A 19,955-nucleotide genomic window follows, 5' to 3' on the forward strand; every position below is an offset into this window, starting at 1 on the left:
TTAATTAATTAAAAGTAGTTAACAATAATTAATTAGTAATTAGCAATAATTATTATTAATAATTAATAGTTGTAATTAATTAATTAAAAGTAGTTAACAGTAATTATTATTAGTAATCAATAACTTGTATTAATTAATTAGTTATTACTTATCATTAATTAATAACACAGTTTCCTTTTTTTTTTAGGAAATGATTGAAAGTGGGAGCTTCCCACTTCTCACAACTATTCATGGTGGTAGGCTCCACTCTCCGTGTTAGTGGGTTCTTTTCTTGAACTACCACTAATCAGATTTTGATACATGTCGTGGGCTCTATTCTTGAACTATTGCTAATCAGAATTTGATACATGTCCATTTTTTTTAAATCTTTGGAATGACAGGTGTCTGAATGTAAATGAGCCATATGTCTAACTGTACGAGGCTTTGGCCTAAAATCATTACTTTAATATATATATTAGATTTGAAAAACTTTTCCACGTCTACCAACAATGGATATGGCATTAACAGAAGCATCTAGTCTTAAAACGGGCCCGGCCACCCATGGCATGGCACGGCCAGCCAACTACAGTAACAGGCCATGTCAGGCTGAGAGTTTATGGCCCACGGACAGTACCAGCCTGCAGCCCGTGTGGGCTTGTGCTGACACAGTCATGGGCCTGGCTATCTCATTCCAATTTTGTTGTATTTTTTCATTTCATTTTATTATTTTATATATAAACTTATACACAAAATTTCCTATGAAATAAAATGTCATTTTTTTTTCAAATTATTGTCTTATCTTATTAGTTTATTTTAATTTCTCATTTTTTTTCCAATTTTTCTTAAAAAAAATCATGCTGGCCTGTGGCCTGCTGGGTCCGAGCCTTGGGCCATGCCAGTCTTCCCTCGGCCCGCTACAGTGCAATGTAGCGCAGCCCACATTACACCTCTAGCCGAGATCCTCCACTTGAATCCTAACTTAACCTTGATTATGAAACAATGAGACAGCCACACTGATACAGGAATCTCTCATTCCATTAACAATCGGAAGTATTTCATTTACATTTATGATTTATCTCAAGGCCCCGTTCACTCTTTGCAAGTCATTTATCCGGGTAAATGCAATTAACTGAGTAAATTTTTCCTGAAAAATACTTACATGAATAAATGTATTTACACATGTTCTTTTATTTCCCAAATAAAAAAGACAATGACCATTTTAGCCATAAAAATCTATTATTAAAAAGAACATTTTTGTCCCATTCAAGTGTTGGCAACTTTTCTCCCAGGTCCTAAGAGATGGGTATCACTTACCTGGATAAGTGATAACCAAGAAAATAAACTTCCTCCGGTCCTCAAATTAATCTAAAAAAAGAACATGTGATTGTTAGTCAATGGGAACCAAAATCCATCGACCAACTTCCCCCTCTCAAAATAAAAATAAAAAAATAAAAAAATAAAAACCTTAAGATTAACAAGAAAGGGCCTCAAAGCCTAAACTAGGGTCGGTTAAATATAATATCCCTGTAGTTTGAGGACATAATCCTTTAAATCCAATGCCTATTCTATCAAGAAGCTAGTAACTTCTACAGAGTGCCCCAGAAGAGAAGTTTCCACTCCCCTTAAAACCATACGATTAAAATATCATTTTTTTTTCAAATAGACCAAAAGATGGCAAATAGAACCATCATCCAAAGGATAGATCCGTTGGAGAGAGAGAGAGAGAACTTCATGAAATAGAGGACAAAACCATACGTAGAAAAGGAAGAAATAGAATTACCATATGGCCACTGTCTTGGGGAATAAAAAGGAAGAGAAGAGTGAGTAATTCCACGGCCAAGATACACATGCTAAAGAAGTTATGAAGTATCTTCCTAGTATTTGAGTGGCCAATGGTATGCACTTTCTCCATAAAGCAAGAGAAGTCAACACCTTAAGGCTGTACTTTTGAAGAAAAAGGTAGGGAAAGATAGAGAAAACTATACAAGCCTTGTACAGGTTTCCCTACCTTTCCCTACTTTCAAGCCAAACACAGCCTAACAAAGAGCCCAACAAGTGACCCTAAAAGCAGCTGGAATCAACTGACCAGCTTGATGCAGTGTTCCTTGTTATGTAACCACCAATAGCACTCCCTTCAACCCATGGCCTCCATTTCATCTTTCCTTTTCTTTTCAACCTCTTATTTCCAAAGCTAGGGCAAATAAGTTCTACTCCTACGCAGAATAGAGGTATGATAAATTGATAATCATCAAAATTTCTTGTCCAGGAACAACTCTAAGGATACAGAACCATAAGATGCTGCCTGAATTACCACTTGGTAATTTTGTTTACTCTTTGCCAGCCTCAAACCACTTCCCATTTCCCCTTACAGAGCCACTAATATAATTGGATGCTACATACTCAAACCACTTGGCAATTTTGTTTACTCTTAATACACTTTCTTTAATTGGATGCTACATACTCAAACATGTATATAATATAATATTTCAAAAATGAGAACAGACATAGCATATTCAATTTACCCCAGCTATTGCAAGGAAATTACTTACTCTCCTTAAATTTAAATACCTACTATATAGCTCTGTTAAGTAAATGCAAATAAATAGCTGAACAGAACATAAAGCAGTTAGTTGCAAGTTGATTTATCTCATCCCCATTTCTTCAATGGATACACATTCTAGATACATCCATGGCAGCCCCCTAGCTATTTTACCTTCAAGCAGTTATATAACTCCTATAGATATCCAGAGGACCTCCTAGACATAGTTACTATTTCCAACATCATCCTGAGAAGAGTTGCAGGCCTAGGCTTATGCTGCTGCCAAATGGATATCCTTCAGTTTGATACAGAACCATAAGATTTTATGTTTCCAAGGAGACACAGTTATTGAAACAGAGTAGGTGGTTGTATAATAGAGTCAGGTTGAGAACAACATTAGCTAAGAAGCAAAAGACACCATGGCCCCATTGGCCCCATTTGATGTTGCTATTCATTTAAGAAGCCCACTACCATTAGTTAGTTCAAATAACAGTGCTACTATTCATTGGTTCCCACTGCATGCCTACCATATAAGTTGACAGGGGTTCATTTTTTCTTAATTGAATGCAGGAATTTGATGCTATATTGAGGAAAGCATAAGGTGCACAGAAAGCAAAATATTATGTCTAGCAGTTACATTAGAAAATAAGCAAGTTCAAGTTATAATTTCTAATAGAGAAACTGCACTAGCCAATTTTATGTTTTATGATTCCCCTGTGCATCGTATCCTCCGCAGACCATTCAAAATTAAAAATTCCACCCATTAGTTTTTGTCAGAAATCAAGACTTGACTCATGAGACACAAACTGTGAACCCCCCGCCAAAAAAAATGTAAAATGAGGATATAATTGAAGGGAAAACGTCAAATTAATGATAATCACGGTAAACAAGATCAATAAGATGGATGTACATATAACTCTAATATCATATGAAAGTTGACCCACTACATATAGACCTCCATGCCAATAAATTTTGAGGACTGACACAAGGGACAGAAACTAAGCTTACTCTCACAATCTTTACACAGGCATAGATGCCTGCAGGGCAATAGCAGCATGCAAACTTCATCGACTCTGCAAACCTTACAAGTCATCAACTCTTTTAGATCCTTGTTCTCTTTGTAAACCAGGTGAAAATCAATAGATTCACCATTGCAAGAGGCTGTGTCATCTACCTCACTGTCACCACATCCTTCCTTGCTGTCCCTGCTTTGAGCAAAAACTTGCTGGAGATTGAACTTGAGGGTGGTTATCATGTTCTCATTGCACTTTGCTCTGTGCTGCCAAGCACCTGCTTCCATGCTCAACTGTTTCATTCGCTCTTCAAGCTCTGTGTTTTTCTTGTTTATGTCTTCCACCTCTGCTTCTTTTTCACGGAGCTTCTGAAGGATCCTTTCTTCTGCAATAGTTAGAGTTTGGATCTGATTTGTCTGAACCTTCTCTAGGATTGCTTGCCTCATCTGCTCACCCTGTTAGTGTTAAAAAAAAAAAAAGTAAATAAGATTCTAATAGTGCTCAAGGAAAAACAAAATAAAATAGCAACACCTCTTTTGCCTTCCCCTTTCTTCAAGGCTTTGAGAATTTCTCAAGTAAATTCCCGGCAATCCAACAAAAAGGGAAACCATAGTACAGACCTCGAACAAGCAACCTTTCCTTCTTCCTTCTGCTCTCCCTTTTTTTCCTTCCATTTAATTTTTTTATTTGGGGTGAGGAAGGAAGAAGATAGGTTTTATAATATAACTAATCTGCAAATTACATGAGAAAGATTTATACATATGATATCCTAAAGATTTCAGGCAGGTCTGAGAAGTTCAAGGCATTTTAGAACTAAGTAGTATAGAATCTAGTAAAGAATTTGAGACATCAAACCTAAAATTAATTAGATTTCATGCATAAATGAATAGGTTAAATGGACAACGCATTCCCAATGTCTTCAGAGTTGATCAAACAAAAATTGTTTTTTTTTTCTAAAATATTGTAGAAAAAACGAAGACTGCAAAATCCTGCATCCGTCATACTTCTTCTGTTTCACAGGGTTTAATTTTATCGTTCCAAAAAATTGGGAAAAAATCGAATACAAAGGCAGACCTGAACTTTGACGAATCGATCCATCTCCGCCTCTTGTCTCTGCAATTCCCCATCGATATCGTCATCGAGGAGCGAGAAAAGAGGTGAATCACCTGAAGATGCCATACGCCTATCATCCAGTGACAACCCCAAACCTGTGGAAACCGACCGTGTTTGGAAGAAATCCACCGAAGATATCTGGGAGTTGTTCTCCAAGAAATCCTGTTCTTTTAACCTTTTCTTCTTCGGCTCCGAACCATTCTTCCACCGCATATCGCCGCCGCCACAGTCTGTTGCCGGAGTCGGAGCAGGAGCAAATCCGGCCACGTGAACTAAAAAAACAGAAAAAAATGAAGTAAATAACTAAAATATTTTACAGGAAAAATAATGGAGATGAAGAAAATCTCAGGAGAGATTGGTTACAGGGAGAGATATATTGGGGTTGAGATTGATCGGCGAAATTTGTGGAGTTGAAGAAGGCGACCGGTGATGACATCTGACCATCCATAGATAACAAATTTCTGGATAAAAGAAAGAAGAAACAAAATAGCAGAAATCAGAAAAAAAGAATAAAAAGAAAACAATATTTATATATGATTGAAGAGTGGATAATGAAACTGGATAGCTTTTATGATTCATTTCAGGAATTTAAAAGGAGTAGAATTCATTTCTTATTATTCTTTGCACCTCAAAGATTTGGATTGTTGTTGTTGGAATTGGTTCAGTGGAATCGCCATGGCGAGGGAGAAGGGAGAGAGGAAATAGAGATGAGATAGATTCATAGAAAGGAAAGAGGAGCATAAAATGCCGCTCCAGAGGTTTCTCTGTATCCTCTTTTTTTTTTGTTTACCCCTGTTAATGTTGCAAATTTTTTTATAGTCCCTGAGGGACGCCCTCCATTACTGAGGAGTGAGGATTACTGAGGATCCTCCACTTTTGTGGGACCCGCCATGTCTGTTTCGCATTTACTTGTATGGCAAGCTGCGTCTGCTGCGACCTGCGAGGTAGCAGTACTTGCATTTTGGGGTGGTGGGCTTGGACTTGGACTTGGACTTGGATCTTGGAGCATCAATCCGTAAAGCTGCGCGAAGGAAACCACTTGCATTGCAAGATCATCTCGGATCTGCACCCTACCCACAAGACAAGACACATTTGGATGTGTGATTCATGGGAGATGATCCGACGTGCGGCTGTGATGTCCTGTGGGTAGGGTATGGATAGCAGATGTGGAGTCAAAACGGAAGCGGAATCGGTTCCTCAAAAATGGACGCTTTACATGTGCGTGTGAGGCGCCAAGTGTGAGGAGCAGATCCGGTCTCGTCAAAACCACTGGGGTCGGATCCTTCTGCTGGATCCACAAAGAAAGAGAAAGAGACAACGTGTGGTCTTGTAACTTTCTTATTTACACGTTCCAAGATGAATTGCTATTGGGGGATCCAACAATGGATTCCACTCAAGAATGGCAAATAGAACCCGACACGTAGAAAAGACCTGCCAACTGGCTTGGAAGTCTTGGATGATGGGGTTTCATGTCTGCTCAACAACTTCTAAGTAGGTACAACGATCAACCGATGAAGATCCATGGGCAGATAATGGGCTTATACCCACAGTAGGACTAGAGCCTATAGCTCTAGGACTACGAACTAGATAAATTTTGTAATACCCAGCTTGATTGAATTTTTTTTAAGGATATAACAGAAGCATTACACATAGGATTGCTGCTGCTACTCTCTACCAGGGTTTGTTATATTTACAATCTTACATGCATTGTACGCGAGGCTAATATGATTTATACATATATTATTATCAAAATCAAGCAAAAAATTTCGAAGTTAATATCTGAGATGTAACAGGTCCCATTCTACATCACCTTCTTCCTGTATAGCTCGTACCACATTGATTGAATCACAAAAAACTAAAGCTGATCTGATATTAAGCCTACTTGCTGCCTTTAACCCTTCGATTACTGCTCTCCATTCGGCCTGGGCTGTTAATGAAGCTTTGATTGTTCGACCTTCTACATGCACAACTGATAAGTCCTTAGCTAGTATTATGAAACCAATAGCTACATTTCCTGTACCTATTCTGAAGGCTCCATCTGTATATATCAAGTGGTCCAGAGATTGTTCTCCTCTTCTGTGTTTTCTCTGTTAAATGTGGACGTAGGCTCATAAATGAATCAGCCATTTCAAGTAACTGGGCTTGGGTGTGAAGTGAGTTGGCGATGGACTTTTGCATTTCGCATGCCCCAAATGAACCTAAAAGGAATAAGAAATTCTTCAATGTAGCTCTTCTGATTGTCTATAGGGAGGTAGCTTAGCTTAGATTCAATCCAATATGATAGATATTGATTAAGGTGTCTATTCTGGAGATCATCTGGGTTTATTCCTATTTGGGCAAGGAGCCACACAGCTCTGGCATAGTGACATGAGAAAAACACATGCTGCTATGTTTTTTTTTCCACATTGCATAAAGAGTAGCACTGATCTTGTTCTTTGAGAAAGATCATTCTATCTTTGGTTTTTATTCCATTCCAACAAGCTTTCCACCTGAATAATTGGAACCTTGGAGGAACTTTTGTGTTCCATATAACTTTCCAAGGAGCAGCTGGTTGTGATGGTGATGGGTTTTGATTGGTAGAAAATATGTAACATGATTTGACGCAATAGGCAGTTGTTTTTTACTCTTTCCAAATTAGCTTGTCTTCATTGAGCTGAGAAGACTTGTGTATATGAGTGATGTGCTTCACTATATTCGTAGTGAATAGCTCTCTAAGAGCCTATATATTCCAGTTCTCATTCTCAAGGAGGATGTCCCTGACTCTAGTGATGTTTGTGGGGATGTTGACATTGCTTTGTAGTTGAGGGGTTCCATTTGGAAGTGTTGGAATCCAATGATCAAGTATATGAATCTTAGAGCCCTCTTTGATTTGCCAAAAAAAGGCACTTTTTTATTTCCTCCAATATGGTAATGACTATTTTCCACCATGGGGAATCATGAGGCTTCTTTTTCAAGAGGAACAATGATTTGTCCTTAATGTATTTTTCCTTGATTTGAACTCACAACCCTTGTCTACTTGTGAGAAGCCTCCACACTTGTTTCAGGAATAGTGCTTTATTAAATTCACCTATCTTCCTAAATCCCAGGCCTCCCTCCTTCTTGGGTTTGTTTACACATCTTGTGCCATGCTACTGTGTGCATTCTAGTATTTGTTAAAGAGCTTTCCCACTAGAAATTTCTTTGTATTTTTTTCATTTGGTTTATTGTTTTTTCCCAGGATGGAGGTGGGCATCGTATATGTAGGCAAGGCCTGCAAAACTGACTTGACAAGAATTGTTCTACCCACTTGTGACAGAAATTTTGCTTTCCAAGTGGCTAGTTTAGAGTTCATCTTCTCCATTATTTCTTGATGGGACGAAACATGTTTTCCTTGTAAACAGAGATTCTCTCCTAGGCACCTTTCTTGAGCTTTTAATGATTTCATTTGTAGCATATGAAGTAATATTTTCTTTTCTTTTTTTTTTCCTATGTACACAGGAAAAAAGGTGCCTAGGAGAAAATCTCTGTTTGCCATATTTATTTTCTCCCTTGAAATTTCCTCAAACTTTTTCAGGATTTCCTTCACTCTTCTCACCTAAGCTACATCCACTTTGCACATTATCAGGCAATTATCAGCAAATAGTAAGTGGCTAATTGCAGTACCTCCTCTACATATTTTGATACCCTACAACTCCTTATTCTACTCCGCTCTTTCAAGAAGGCTGGAGAGAGCTTGCATGCCTATTATGAACAGGTAAGGTGATAATGAATCACCTTCCCCAATCCCATTATTGAGTTGGAAGTGTTCTTTTTGGGTGCCATTGATTTTTGTGGAGAATGTGGGGGTGTTTATACATGCTTCTATTCATTGACACTACTTTTCTGTAAATCCCATTTCTTTCAACATTTGGATAATAAAATCCCTCCTCATTCTATCATAAGCATTGGACATATCTATCTTCAATATAGAACCCAACCTATTCCTTTCCTTTATTTTCTTAGCTTGTGGACTACTTCTTTTGCCACCAAAATATTATACACTCCTTAGTCTTCCTTTTATAAAGGCTGATTGATTGGGGGCAATTAATTTATCAAGGAGGGGTTGCATATTGTTGAATTTTTTTTTCTGAGTTTTTGACTTTTGGGATATATACAAGGTTAGTGGAATTCAGGTTTTAGGGCATTTGGCCTGAATCGAAGAATTCTCTAACAAACTTGCAAATGTCTGCTTTTATTATTCCCCAATATTTCTGGTAGAAGAAGGGGGTGAAGCCATTTGGTCTTGGTGCAAAGTGAGCTCTCATGGACTTGACTACTCCTTCGATTTCCTCATTTAATGGCAGTCTAACTAATTTTGCAGCCTCAGTTTCTGAAATCTTGTTGGGTATAAGGTCTTGGGTTTCAAATTCTTCTTCTAGTTGGGGACCACTTGTAAGGATTGCATGTTGCTTGAAAGCTAGGGCTATTTCTTCCAATGTTTGGACATTATTACCCTTATCATTTTTCAAAAATTCAAGTGAATTTCTTTTTCTGTCCCCATCCCTTAGCTAGAGTTCCCTAAATTTTAATCTCTACAGTTGTTCTTCCCTTCTCAACCAGGTTCCATATTCTCTCCTCAGGTCCACTCCTTTTTTACTATCGCTGGATTCCCAAGTTGTCTCCATCTTCAGTATTTCTTCCTCCACTTCTTTCAGTTTTTTTTTTTTTTCAATGTGTCCAAATTTCTCCATGTTCCACTTTTTGAGTTTCTTTTTGCAATTCCTCAATTTTTGGCACACATTTCCTTGATTATGGTTCCATTCTTCTTCAATAATGTTTTTACACTCTTCCTCTTCAGCCCACAAGGGTAGGAAGTGGAATTGTTTTGGACCTAATATTGTGTGTGGAGCAGTGTTTACTAGAAGTATCGCATGGAATGAGAAAATATTTCTATAGGCTCAGATTTTTGCTTCTAGGAAGCTCTCATGCCACCAAGGTGTTGCTAATCCCCTGCCTAATTTCTTTTTTACACACAAAATCCCTTTCTTGCCATTGGACCAAGTATATCTAACCCTTGTGGATTCAATTTCGAGGAGGGCATAGTCCTGAATTATTTTATTTAGATGTTTTGAAATTTTGTTAGATCAGAGGTTACAACCTCTATAGTCTTGTCCATCTATTATATCATTTAGATCACCCACCATCATTGATAACTATGTATTTTGATGCTTTAATGGCATCATTTCAGGGGTATTTTAGGCCTTAGAATAGTCAAAATGTTTCATTTTCCCAGTTAATTTCAATACTGTGACCTCTGAGGATCTCTGTGCAAATCTTGTGAAAAACTGGGGAAGTTTCATAGCTGAAATGCAGTTTTTGGAAAGCTAGTATGAAGTCCAACTGAGAGAATGGGTGTTTTTGTGAAAAACTGAGCACAAGAGGGCGTCTCCTATCTACTAAACCCAGAATGGCGCCCCTCCTACTGTATTAGCATGCTCCCCTTTCCTTAGCAAACCCTAGGGCGCCTTCTAACTCATTCTTTTCATCCTTAACAAACCTTAGCCACCCCTATCTGCTAAATCTCCACTTTCCATCCCTTCTAATCTCCACCATTCATTATAGGGCTCTCTCTTTTTAGCTTTTTAACCCTAGGGTGCCACCTAACTTCTAATCCTTACCATTCAGCCCTTAGGCACTAGATCTCAGCCCTCTATTTCATTCTTTATTTTATCCATCCACTCTAGGGCGCCACCCACTCCTTTTAATCTCCACCTTTCAACCTTAGGCGCCTCAATCTCCACCATTCATTTTTAGGTGCCTAAATCTTAGTCCTACATAATATTGGGCGCCCTCTCCTTTTCTTCTCAGCCTTAGAATCACCTTAAAACCATCCTAACCCTTCATTAGAAACCCTAGGGCACCCAGATCTTTGCTAAAGTCCAACTGTCGCCCCCATCTTTCTCTCTAATCCCAGTTGTATCCACCATTGTCTATAAAAATGACCCAAGGGCTCCTGAGAAGGGGTTGCATTTTGCCCCCAAGTAAAACGGAAGACTGATCTTGATAAGTTCAAGGGTAAAGGAAGAGAAGGATGCCCAGGCAAGAGGAGGGGTTCCTGCTTGCAGTTCGCCTAAACCACTACTGCCACCTCTCGATTCGGATCCCAACCATTAGTCTTAGATTTAATTTATGTTCTTTCATTTCCAGTTCCGTTTTTTTCCTTTCTGCAATTTACTTTCATTCAGTTTGATTTTTGTTTTATTTTCTGCAGATCTAGAATTTAGCCAGGTAAGACGGAAGGCTTAGCTCGAGAAGTTTGAAGGTCAAAAGGAGAGATCCGAAGACTGCTACCTCTTATTGGATTACAGACTTTTTATTTCATTCCTTTTATTTATTTATTTATTTTTTTGCACTTTTCACTTCCAACACTGTTTGAATTTTATTTTAATGAATTTCAATTTAATTAATTAAATTCTGTGTTTTTGCAACTCTCAATTGTATTCTCTTTCTCAAATTTAAGTAAATAACGATTTTTCCCTTGCTTTCCTGTGAATACGACTCGTTCTCACCATTTACTGCGTTTGTAATTATTAAACTTACAAATATTAAAACTGGTGTTCCGAAGTAGTTAACGACACGCTTCCAGACATAACTAGCTCTTTGAAACTTGTTTGGGTGCCCATAAATGAAACACAACCCCCATTGGGAATCTGATGGTCCATTCTTTATATTCAATATTATGCTTCTCTCCGAGGTTTTGATAATTTCTATGAACATACCACTCTTCTAGAAGCCCCTTGATAGACCATTTGCTGCTACCCCACATCCTTGTTCGTAGCCTAGGGTTTTCCCCAACCTTTCCATTTTTTTAGTGTCAACTTTTGTTTTAGATAAGAATAGAAGGTCTGGGTTTTCCTCTTTTATTTGTTTTTTCAAATATCTCATTTTGTGGGGATCATTGCATCCCCCGTATGTTCCAGATCAAGAATTTCATTGCAACATATAAAGCTATGAGCTTGTGAAGATAACGAGATACAACAATAAATTGAATAACATGAAGGGTTAGGATTACCTAGTCTATTTATAAAATGGGAGTACCGCAAGTAGCAACTTGATACTCACAGGGGTCAGGATGAAGGTTCCATCCCAATTGAACTCCTCTTTAGTGTCTGTGCTAACTGATTTACTACACTAGGTTGACGAGGTAGGTGAGAGAAGTTTTGCAACCATCTTTATGGTATCCGACCACCGCATCTCCTCCTAAAAGTTCGGTTCTTGTTCTGACATGTGAAGGGCCGCCCATCCTTTTTTTTTTGTTGGTTCGAGGATTAGGGTTTCTGAGAGAGGAATAGGAAATTTCTTCTGAAGCCCCTCGACTGTTTGAAGATGGATCGTGTTATTGATCACGTGAACTATAGCTTTTGATTTTGGGTAAAAAACGGTCTTCCTCGGTTGGCCCAATTTCATTAACCCCAGCTCCAGTTGGGTAAAACCGAAACTACCTGTCTTTGTAATGTAACTTCCCCATTTGCTTTTATTCCACGTGTTCTTGTACGAACACTTGGATTTCCCTTTCTCACCATATATTGCTACGTTTTGTGTATTTTCGTTGTTTGCTGGCTGGCATTTGATGGGAGAGGGTCGAAGACGTGCTCGTAACCTTTGTTTGCATGAGCGACGCCTGCAATGTTTGAACTGCCACTTGGAGTGAACTTCCGCTTTCTCGTTTGTTGAGTTGACTCGCCCGATTTCACTGAGTTAATGGTAACTTGACCCTGACTTCCTCTTCCTCCATGTTCCAACGATGTTGTCGATCTATCATCCAAGCATCGGCATTTCTTAGATGCTCCTTCATCCTCCGAGTCTTCATCAAATCCTGTATCGCTCATTCTGATTTGTTGTATCTTGTAATTAGTGACATGGTGATGATATATTGAGATTTTGAGGGGTTTTTCGAATCGGAAATCAGCCCTTATCCATTCCCTGGCTTCGTTTATATATATATGTTTTCTATCTCCTGTTTGGTTGCTTCTAATGGAACTGTAATTCTTTTGCATCTAAACCATCTGTGGCCACAATACACACATACTTTTGTTAAGCCTTCCTAACAGTAGCAAACCCACTTGTGGTTTCCTTCAACATTAACAAACATATCCGTGAAGAGTGCTGTGGAATATCAATGATAACATGCATTCGTGTGTATATAGGTCCCTTTTTAAATGGCCAGTGGGTATATTTCCATAAAGCCCATTGCCTTGACTCGAGCGTCCTCCACCACAGACCCTAGGAACCAGATGCAGTTGAAGCCACACCCTTTGATGGTAGATTTTATTAATGGTACCATCCTCACTATCCGACCAGGGGGCTACCATAAGCCAGCTGGCTCCCCCTTGTAGGGCATGGTTTCGCTCATCAAAATGAATTTCTAATTGCCCTCCCTCGATAAATTTAATATGTACCCGCTGCTTCAGGTTCCATATTATTTTAACGTGCTTTTCAAGGGCATTCGTTGTAACCTAGAGTCGAGGGAAGATTCTTCCTTTGAGAAGATGTGCCAGTACCTCTTTAGCTTCTAGCTTCTGCACATTTTGTGATCTCCATTTCTATTTGATTCGCCTCTATTGTAACTTTTTCTACCAGCATCTGGGCCAACTTTAGATTAACTTGGTTGTCTCTTCTTTCGTCCATCTTGCTCTTGCCTTTTGGATCTTCCGTATTCCTCACATGAAAGTGGAAATCCTCCTTGAATCTTCACCTTTTTTGTTAGGCCAGAACAGCAACCTGACACTGTTAAAGAAAAGCAACTAAGACTTAGGTAATAGAGACCTTATCCCCACAGTAAGAGTCGAGTTTAATAGATGGTTTTACGGTAACAAAAACGACACTCCATAGGAATAACTTACAGTAACCCTACAGATGGAGACTCTGTAACGGGGAGCAATGGAACTGAAAACAATGGACTGGGCAAGGATCCACCGTAAGGTGCTAGGAAGAAACACTAATCTCTTGTATTAGTAGGGACGAATACTAAGATTGAAGAAAAACTCTAACTCAACCAAAGTAATGTCTGGTATTCAGGGGGTTAAACAACAAGTGGAAACTAATGATTATGATGTGTGACGCGTGACTTGGGTGTTTTACATGCAAAGAGCTAGAGTGTAGGCGATGGGACGATGAAGGATTACTTGAGATCCTGACCTACACTAGTCAAGAGGTTCGCATGCAAGAAAACAACGTGTAAGAACAATCCCTAAAGATGAGTGTTATGAGATCCTAAAGTGTGGATGTTAGATTACAAAAACTTCAAGCTCATGGCTGAAGGTTGCAAGGAAACAGAGTATTGAGAGAGGCATCCTGAAAAGAGAATCAAGCCTACAAAATTTGTCTCCACTGTCGAATCTGCGCCCTTGTCGATGAGGTGATGAGTCTTTGCCCTCACCGAAGCCGATCCGCAACCACTCGCTTATTCTTTGTCCCTTTTGTTGACAGTGAAATTCCAAATAAGGTTTTGGCTAAGTTTCATTTAATTTAGGCCTAATTTGTTTTTTTTTTTTTTGTCATTTATTATGTTAAATGTATCCATTGCACTTATCAATGCTTTTTTTTGAGAAAAGTTAAACAATAATCACTTAATTTATATTTATAAAAGTTAGGTAAAAGACTTAAACATATTTTGAGTTTTTAGAAATTGACTTAAATATATCCTAAATTTTTTAAAGCAAACTTCTTTTTTTGTAAAAATGAGGAGCTAGACAAGACGGGGTAGCTCAGCCCCAAATATCACACAAACAAGTATGAACTAGATCACTAGGCAAAGTTGGGGCATTGAGAGGAAGAGGTTCCTATCTGTGAGATAGAGTTTAATGCGCCAAGCCTCAAACAATTTTCAACAATGATCTTCAATCTTCACAGGCTCTGATTTTGGTTCCTGAGAGACGAAATCATTAGAAGCGAGTCACCTTATAATTTCTGAAATTAAGCGCCATGTTATGGGCTTCCCATGCCGCCCAGGCCTCTGCAAAATTAATAGAGTTAACCCCAATAAAATAGGCTTTAACCCATCACATTCCCCTCTTTTGAGCATTTCCATTTTATGGCTTTGTAGCATTTAGTCACTAGCAATCGAAGGAGAATTGGTAGCCTTGTTAATCTCATCAAATAAGTATAAAGCATGTTCCACCAGAATTTGGGGAGAAAGACTTTTGTTGTTGAAGATTTTTTTCATTTGTCTTTCCAGACCATCCAGAGAATAAGGCTGCACTTTTCAAGCAAATGAGGGTCCTTTAATTTAATTAAATTTTTCCACCAATCTAAAATTGAGGCATCACTTTCTGTAGGACCACACAGAAGAGGACTGGCATTTGGCCACACTTGCTTAGCACTAATACAACTTTGTGAAAACGTGATCAACATCATTCCCTAGAATGGAGAAAAGCTCTAGTATGGAGTCTATTTTGCCCTCCTATACTTATTAATAGATAAGGCTTATTTTGAAAATATGAAATCATAGCTTCATATTAGATACACATGAACAACTGCTTGTAACTCAAATAGTTAATGGGTGAAAGCATCTTCCTTGAATCACACACATTTCAAGCACAAAATTATTAGATAAGTAATATCTCTACATAAAAAGTAATATTATGATAATAAAACACAATAAATAAGAAGAATTAAGTATAAATTGGAGGATTTTAGTACCTTGTTGGATTGACTCAATAGTTGAGTTGTATAGGTTATGATTTTTATCTACAATCAAGAACAAAGAATACACACAAATTGAAGACCACAAAAACCTTCGGTCATTGTTATTGGCCAAAGAAAAAAAAGAGTACTAGAGGCAAAGGCTTAGCTTTTATGTTCAATTGAGTTAGGATGGGAAGCTATAGCCGTTTCACTTTGATTTGTCAAGCGATAGTCGTATTTTGACCAAACCCTATATTGTCATGATTAAGTATCCTTTGTCAAACTCGATCTCCTAGGGTGAGTTGCTAATTTGGCTTAGCAAGCAAAATAGAGTATTAAACACATGAAATTGTCTTTTGTTTGGATTTTTTTTGAAAATTCAAAAGGAAATAAAGGGTAAAAGAGTCATAAGGTATGTTTAAGTCATCTTGAAAAACTTAGGGTATATTTAAGTCAATTAATGAAAAATCAAGGTATATTTAAGTCTTTTTACCCTATAAGTTATTATTGAAGGGGCAATGTTGTCCCACCATGTAATAGCAATGGGAAAATTATTTACTCAAAGAGGCATATGGTAATACTCAGGTAATTTAGGCCTTGATTGACATCAATTCTAAAATTTCTCATTCTCAAAATCCACCCAGAAAAAAGAATGGATTATGGATTTTCTTGATTTTGAGAATTTGTGTGGATGTTTGGTACAAAACCCTTATTCTTGTTTCTAAGAATCAAAATGATGTTTGGCATGATCCTATTTTGAGAATTTTTTATCAATAATAGCATATTTCATTAAGAATAAAAAGAAAATATAATGAGTTATGATTAAACACTAACATATCTTCTAAATTGTTTATCCAAAAAATCTCTCCTAAATTTTTGTTGGTATGTAAATTATGGGCCCAGGAAGTGAAATAAATAGATCCCAATATGAGATTGAACGAAAAAGAGTTACTGGATCCACTAATAAAATAATAACAAAAAGTGGGCCCAAGAAAGAAGTTGGATGGGACCCAATATGAAGCCTAATCAGAAAATGGGCCCCCTAATGAATTCCCAAAAAAAATTGAATGGGGTTAGAGAGAGAGAGAGAGAGAAACACACTATTATATATAAACCTAAGAGTGTGTTAGGTAGGGCCCACACTTATCACGTAGAGGATTGAATATTGAGACAAAGCCCACTATTCATGGCAATTAGAAATATTTTCTTCAACTCTCAAATCAATTAGAAAGATTTTCTCTAATCAACTTTAGTGGGGCCTAATTGATTGGCAACCATGCCTAATTAACAATTTGGTTAAAAGGAAAATTTGGTTGGCTGATTCAAGGAGGTTAGCTTAATTCAATTAATGGGTTTCATTCCTTATGTGGGCCCTAATTTCTTGACAAGTGGCACCTTTACAAACCTCTTCCAATCAATCTTATTTATACAAAGATCACCATCTGTTAATTGGAGATCTCAAACCAATCAATTTTCTCAAATAATACAAAATTATAATTAAGAGAATCCCTTTCAAATCAATTTGTGGGTCCCATGTCAATCAACACTAAATTGCAACAATGATTAGTGGATTCAAATCAATTTAAATCCTTTGGACCAGTTCATCATCTAAGGGTGACCTCTATAAATAGAGGAGAAAACAAGAGGAAGCTCTAGCCCTCCTCTAGTTCTCATACTTCGGCTCCTCAATTTCTTTGCCTATTCTTATTTCTTTTTCATTAGAAAAAATGGAAGAAGAAAGGACAACTGCACCAAGATCAAGAGAAGAAGAATCAAAATTTCTATTCCTCAACCATTGAAGTTTCGAAACCGTTATAGTTCCGTACAACGTCGGCAGAAGAATTTTGGCCTTTGAGTTGCTATAATCAAAAGATTCGTCAAATTACTACAACAAAAAAAAAGAAAGAAAATTCTCTTATCTTGTGCGCATACAATTGATCGTTGCAAGTTCTTTGTACAACTACAAGTTGTCAAGCTTTTTGAATCGTGTCCATGATAAGCTACAAGTACAAGTTTGGATTGTGTTCGTGACAAGAGAGTCAGAGGATTTTCTTTGCAAAAAAAAAAAAAAGTTTGTATCCCACTTATATTTCCGCAAAAAAAAAAATTATTTTTTTTTTGAATTTGTCCGCATTTTTTTGTACTCCAAATCTAGCTCAAAATTTGTATCGACAATTTTCATGGTTAATTCTTAAGTCTTTTTTTCTTGTTTTATTTTGTTTCATTAAAATGCCAAATTTATTTATGCACCTCCTTAAGTTGTTCAGTGCAAAACATTAGCAGGCCAATCGCACTAACGTTCAGCTTCATGCAAAGAAAACAAGTTCATTATTTACCCCCCATCGCTTTCCAAGAATTATTGGAGTGCATCTTGAAGATCCATGCTCAATTTCTTAAAAGTGTGTCTCATGTAAGATCTTGCAGGCATTCCATCACGTTGAAGCATGAAAACTCTCCGAATCTCCAAATAATCCAACCATGCCATGCAGACAAACTGCACCACACCACAACCTTCCCCTTAGAAATATCAACAATCACATTGATGTGGGGTTGCACATCCTCCCCATTCGCATCATAACATGATTTGCGATCAGAAATAGACTCACTAAACATCGTAGCCTCAATCTTAATCTCTTCCTTCTCTTCATATTTTCCTCTTAATCTAATCCACAACTCTCTTGCCCGATCCTCCACCATAAATGAATTCAATTCTGTAGCAGACTTTATTCACAAAAATGATACAAAACTTAGAAATATGGATAGGAGAGCATCGACTAATTAATCGATGAACCCAATTCAGTGAGAGATTAGAAAACCGTCACCTTTTTGGGACAAGAGTATTCAGACTTGTACTAAATCTTAGAGCGGAGCATTCTTAGTATGTTTGCATCAAAGACCAAGTTATACATCTTATTGATGTAATTTCATGTCTGTAGGCCCAGATTAACAAAATTGTAGAAGGGTTTTTCGATTTGATGAGGACCTAACTATAGATTTTGAGATTAGGGCTTGAGAGCATGAAGATGGAGATTTGAAGAGGAACATTCTTTGCGCACTTGAACAAAGCGGTCTAGTTACCTAATAATTGAACCTGCATAAAAAATTACAAGAAAAATGATGTTGTTTGATACGAAGTGTTTTGAATTGACGATGCAATCATATAACCATGTCAATTAGACGAGGCCGAGGTGAATGGATGAAACCACACACCAAGATCTGCAACCACAACAAGAGTCAGAGGCCGGCACTCTGACGCTCAAGTCAATAAGGTAATGGGGTCATTTGGGACAAGCAAATCAAAATGGTGTTGGTTCCGAGCTGAAGAAGTGATATGATAGGGGTGCTGAATGAGTGGAGTCAAAAGTCCTTTACCTCAAATGGGGAATGCCTATTTATAGCCAATCATATGTGTCCTAGTTGGTTAGGGCTTCCAGGGTTGTCGAGATGAAATTATCCGCCAAGGTCTTTAGAGGGTTCCCCTTTTCTCGGCGAAGTTAGCTTCCTTGTTTGTGTGAAACACTCATTCTTGTCACGTTCTTTTGTCATACAACCTCAAGCAACGATGTTGACGAGGTCCGAAGAGGGCGGCCATAGAACTCGCCATGTGGCATCCTCGAATCCAGCTCGAATACCACCTGAACACAAAACACAACTCATTTTGTCTCACAAGTAAAAAATACAAGACATCGAATGGTTGAGCAAAGAGAATGGATGGGAATGGAGACTAATATATATATATATATTGATATATATATAGAGAGAGAGAGAGAGAACGCAAGGTTCTTGTACCATTGAGTAGAGGGAGACTGGAGTTAGAGATCCCTTGAGTAGAGAGAGAATGAAGAAACAACAAAAGAATGAGAGGGGCGCTAAGTGGGGATGCTCTACTTGAGAGATATCGAGAGAAGATACTAGTTTGGTTTGGTGTAGACATAAAATGGTTTGGTTTGCTTTCATGATATTTAGAAACCAAATTAAATAGTGAACAATAAATTGAAATATATACATATATAAATATATATTAATATAATATATATTTTATATAATATGTAATATATATTATATTAACATTATAATATATAATATATAATAAAAAATAATGATTCAATGATTTTATGACTAAAGTAGAATATTTGTAATTTATGCAAGCATATATGTTGTGTGGGGTTTCTTAAACCCAATAGAATGGCCTAAACTTTATTAGAAACCACACCAAATTATAATAAAATGATTTTACTTGATCTGAAAAATTCTCAGACTGTATTTCATATATTGGTATGGTCTAAAATCTACTCTAAACTGCACCTAACCGAACCTAGAACACCCTTAACTGTCATCACTAGTTTTTTTTTTTTTTTTTTTTTGGGGGGGGGGGGGGTTGGTGGACAGAAAAGGTAAACACATTGCGAGTTTTTCTCCTGTTTTTGGTTTTACATGTCACACATTGCAATGGGATTACAATGCAGAGCACAAGGTGATAAAGAGCAAGAACATGCAGCAGTTATGCAGGCCTGATCCTACACCTCCATTTTTTTGGAGGGACGCAAGCGTAGGTCACCAGCCCTTATGAGCTTTTAAACTTCCACAAGTGTACTCGTCACATCAGAACGATCATTGGCACACCTTGTCTCAAACAAATGCATGTGCAATGGCTAGGTATGCAATCA

General features: G+C 37.6%; 1 protein-coding gene and 1 pseudogene across 2 annotated transcripts; both read right to left on the bottom strand.

The window, feature by feature from the left end:
• Positions 1 to 3,347: 3,347 nt before the first annotated feature.
• On the bottom strand, positions 3,348 to 11,919 carry LOC104606147 (putative BOI-related E3 ubiquitin-protein ligase 2). Of its 2 annotated transcripts, none has more exons than XM_088888930.1 (4): positions 11,725 to 11,919; positions 5,008 to 5,105; positions 4,606 to 4,916; positions 3,348 to 3,986 (listed from the first exon to the last, which is right to left on the bottom strand). In XM_088888930.1, the coding sequence occupies exons 2-4, from the start codon at positions 5,090 to 5,092 to the stop codon at positions 3,462 to 3,464; spliced, it is 921 nt and encodes a 306-aa protein (XP_088745056.1). In that variant the 5' UTR covers positions 5,093 to 5,105; positions 11,725 to 11,919; the 3' UTR covers positions 3,348 to 3,461. The 2 variants fall into 2 exon arrangements, with proteins under 2 accessions (XP_088745056.1, XP_010269519.1); XM_010271217.3 differs by lacking the exon at positions 11,725 to 11,919 and adding an exon at positions 5,272 to 5,445.
• Positions 11,920 to 17,594: 5,675 nt separating this feature from the next.
• On the bottom strand, positions 17,595 to 18,197 carry LOC148791234 (uncharacterized; annotated as a pseudogene).
• Positions 18,198 to 19,955: the final 1,758 nt, after the last annotated feature.

This window comes from Nelumbo nucifera, chromosome 5, assembly GCF_055504915.1.
Source record: "Nelumbo nucifera cultivar China Antique chromosome 5, China Antique-T2T, whole genome shotgun sequence".
Taxonomy (NCBI): Eukaryota; Viridiplantae; Streptophyta; class Magnoliopsida; order Proteales; family Nelumbonaceae; genus Nelumbo; species Nelumbo nucifera.

Excerpts from the sequence above, each read along its gene's own strand:
- LOC104606147 (XM_010271217.3), bottom strand. The coding sequence starts at position 5,366 with ATGAATCTATCTCATCTCTATTTCCTCTCTCCCTTCTCCCTCGCCATG. Across the intron at positions 5,106-5,271 it reads CAACAATCCAAATCTTTGAG|AAATTTGTTATCTATGGATG; the intron begins GTGCAAAGAATA and ends TCTTTTATCCAG. Across the intron at positions 3,987-4,605 it reads ATCGATTCGTCAAAGTTCAG|GGTGAGCAGATGAGGCAAGC; the intron begins GTCTGCCTTTGT and ends TAACACTAACAG.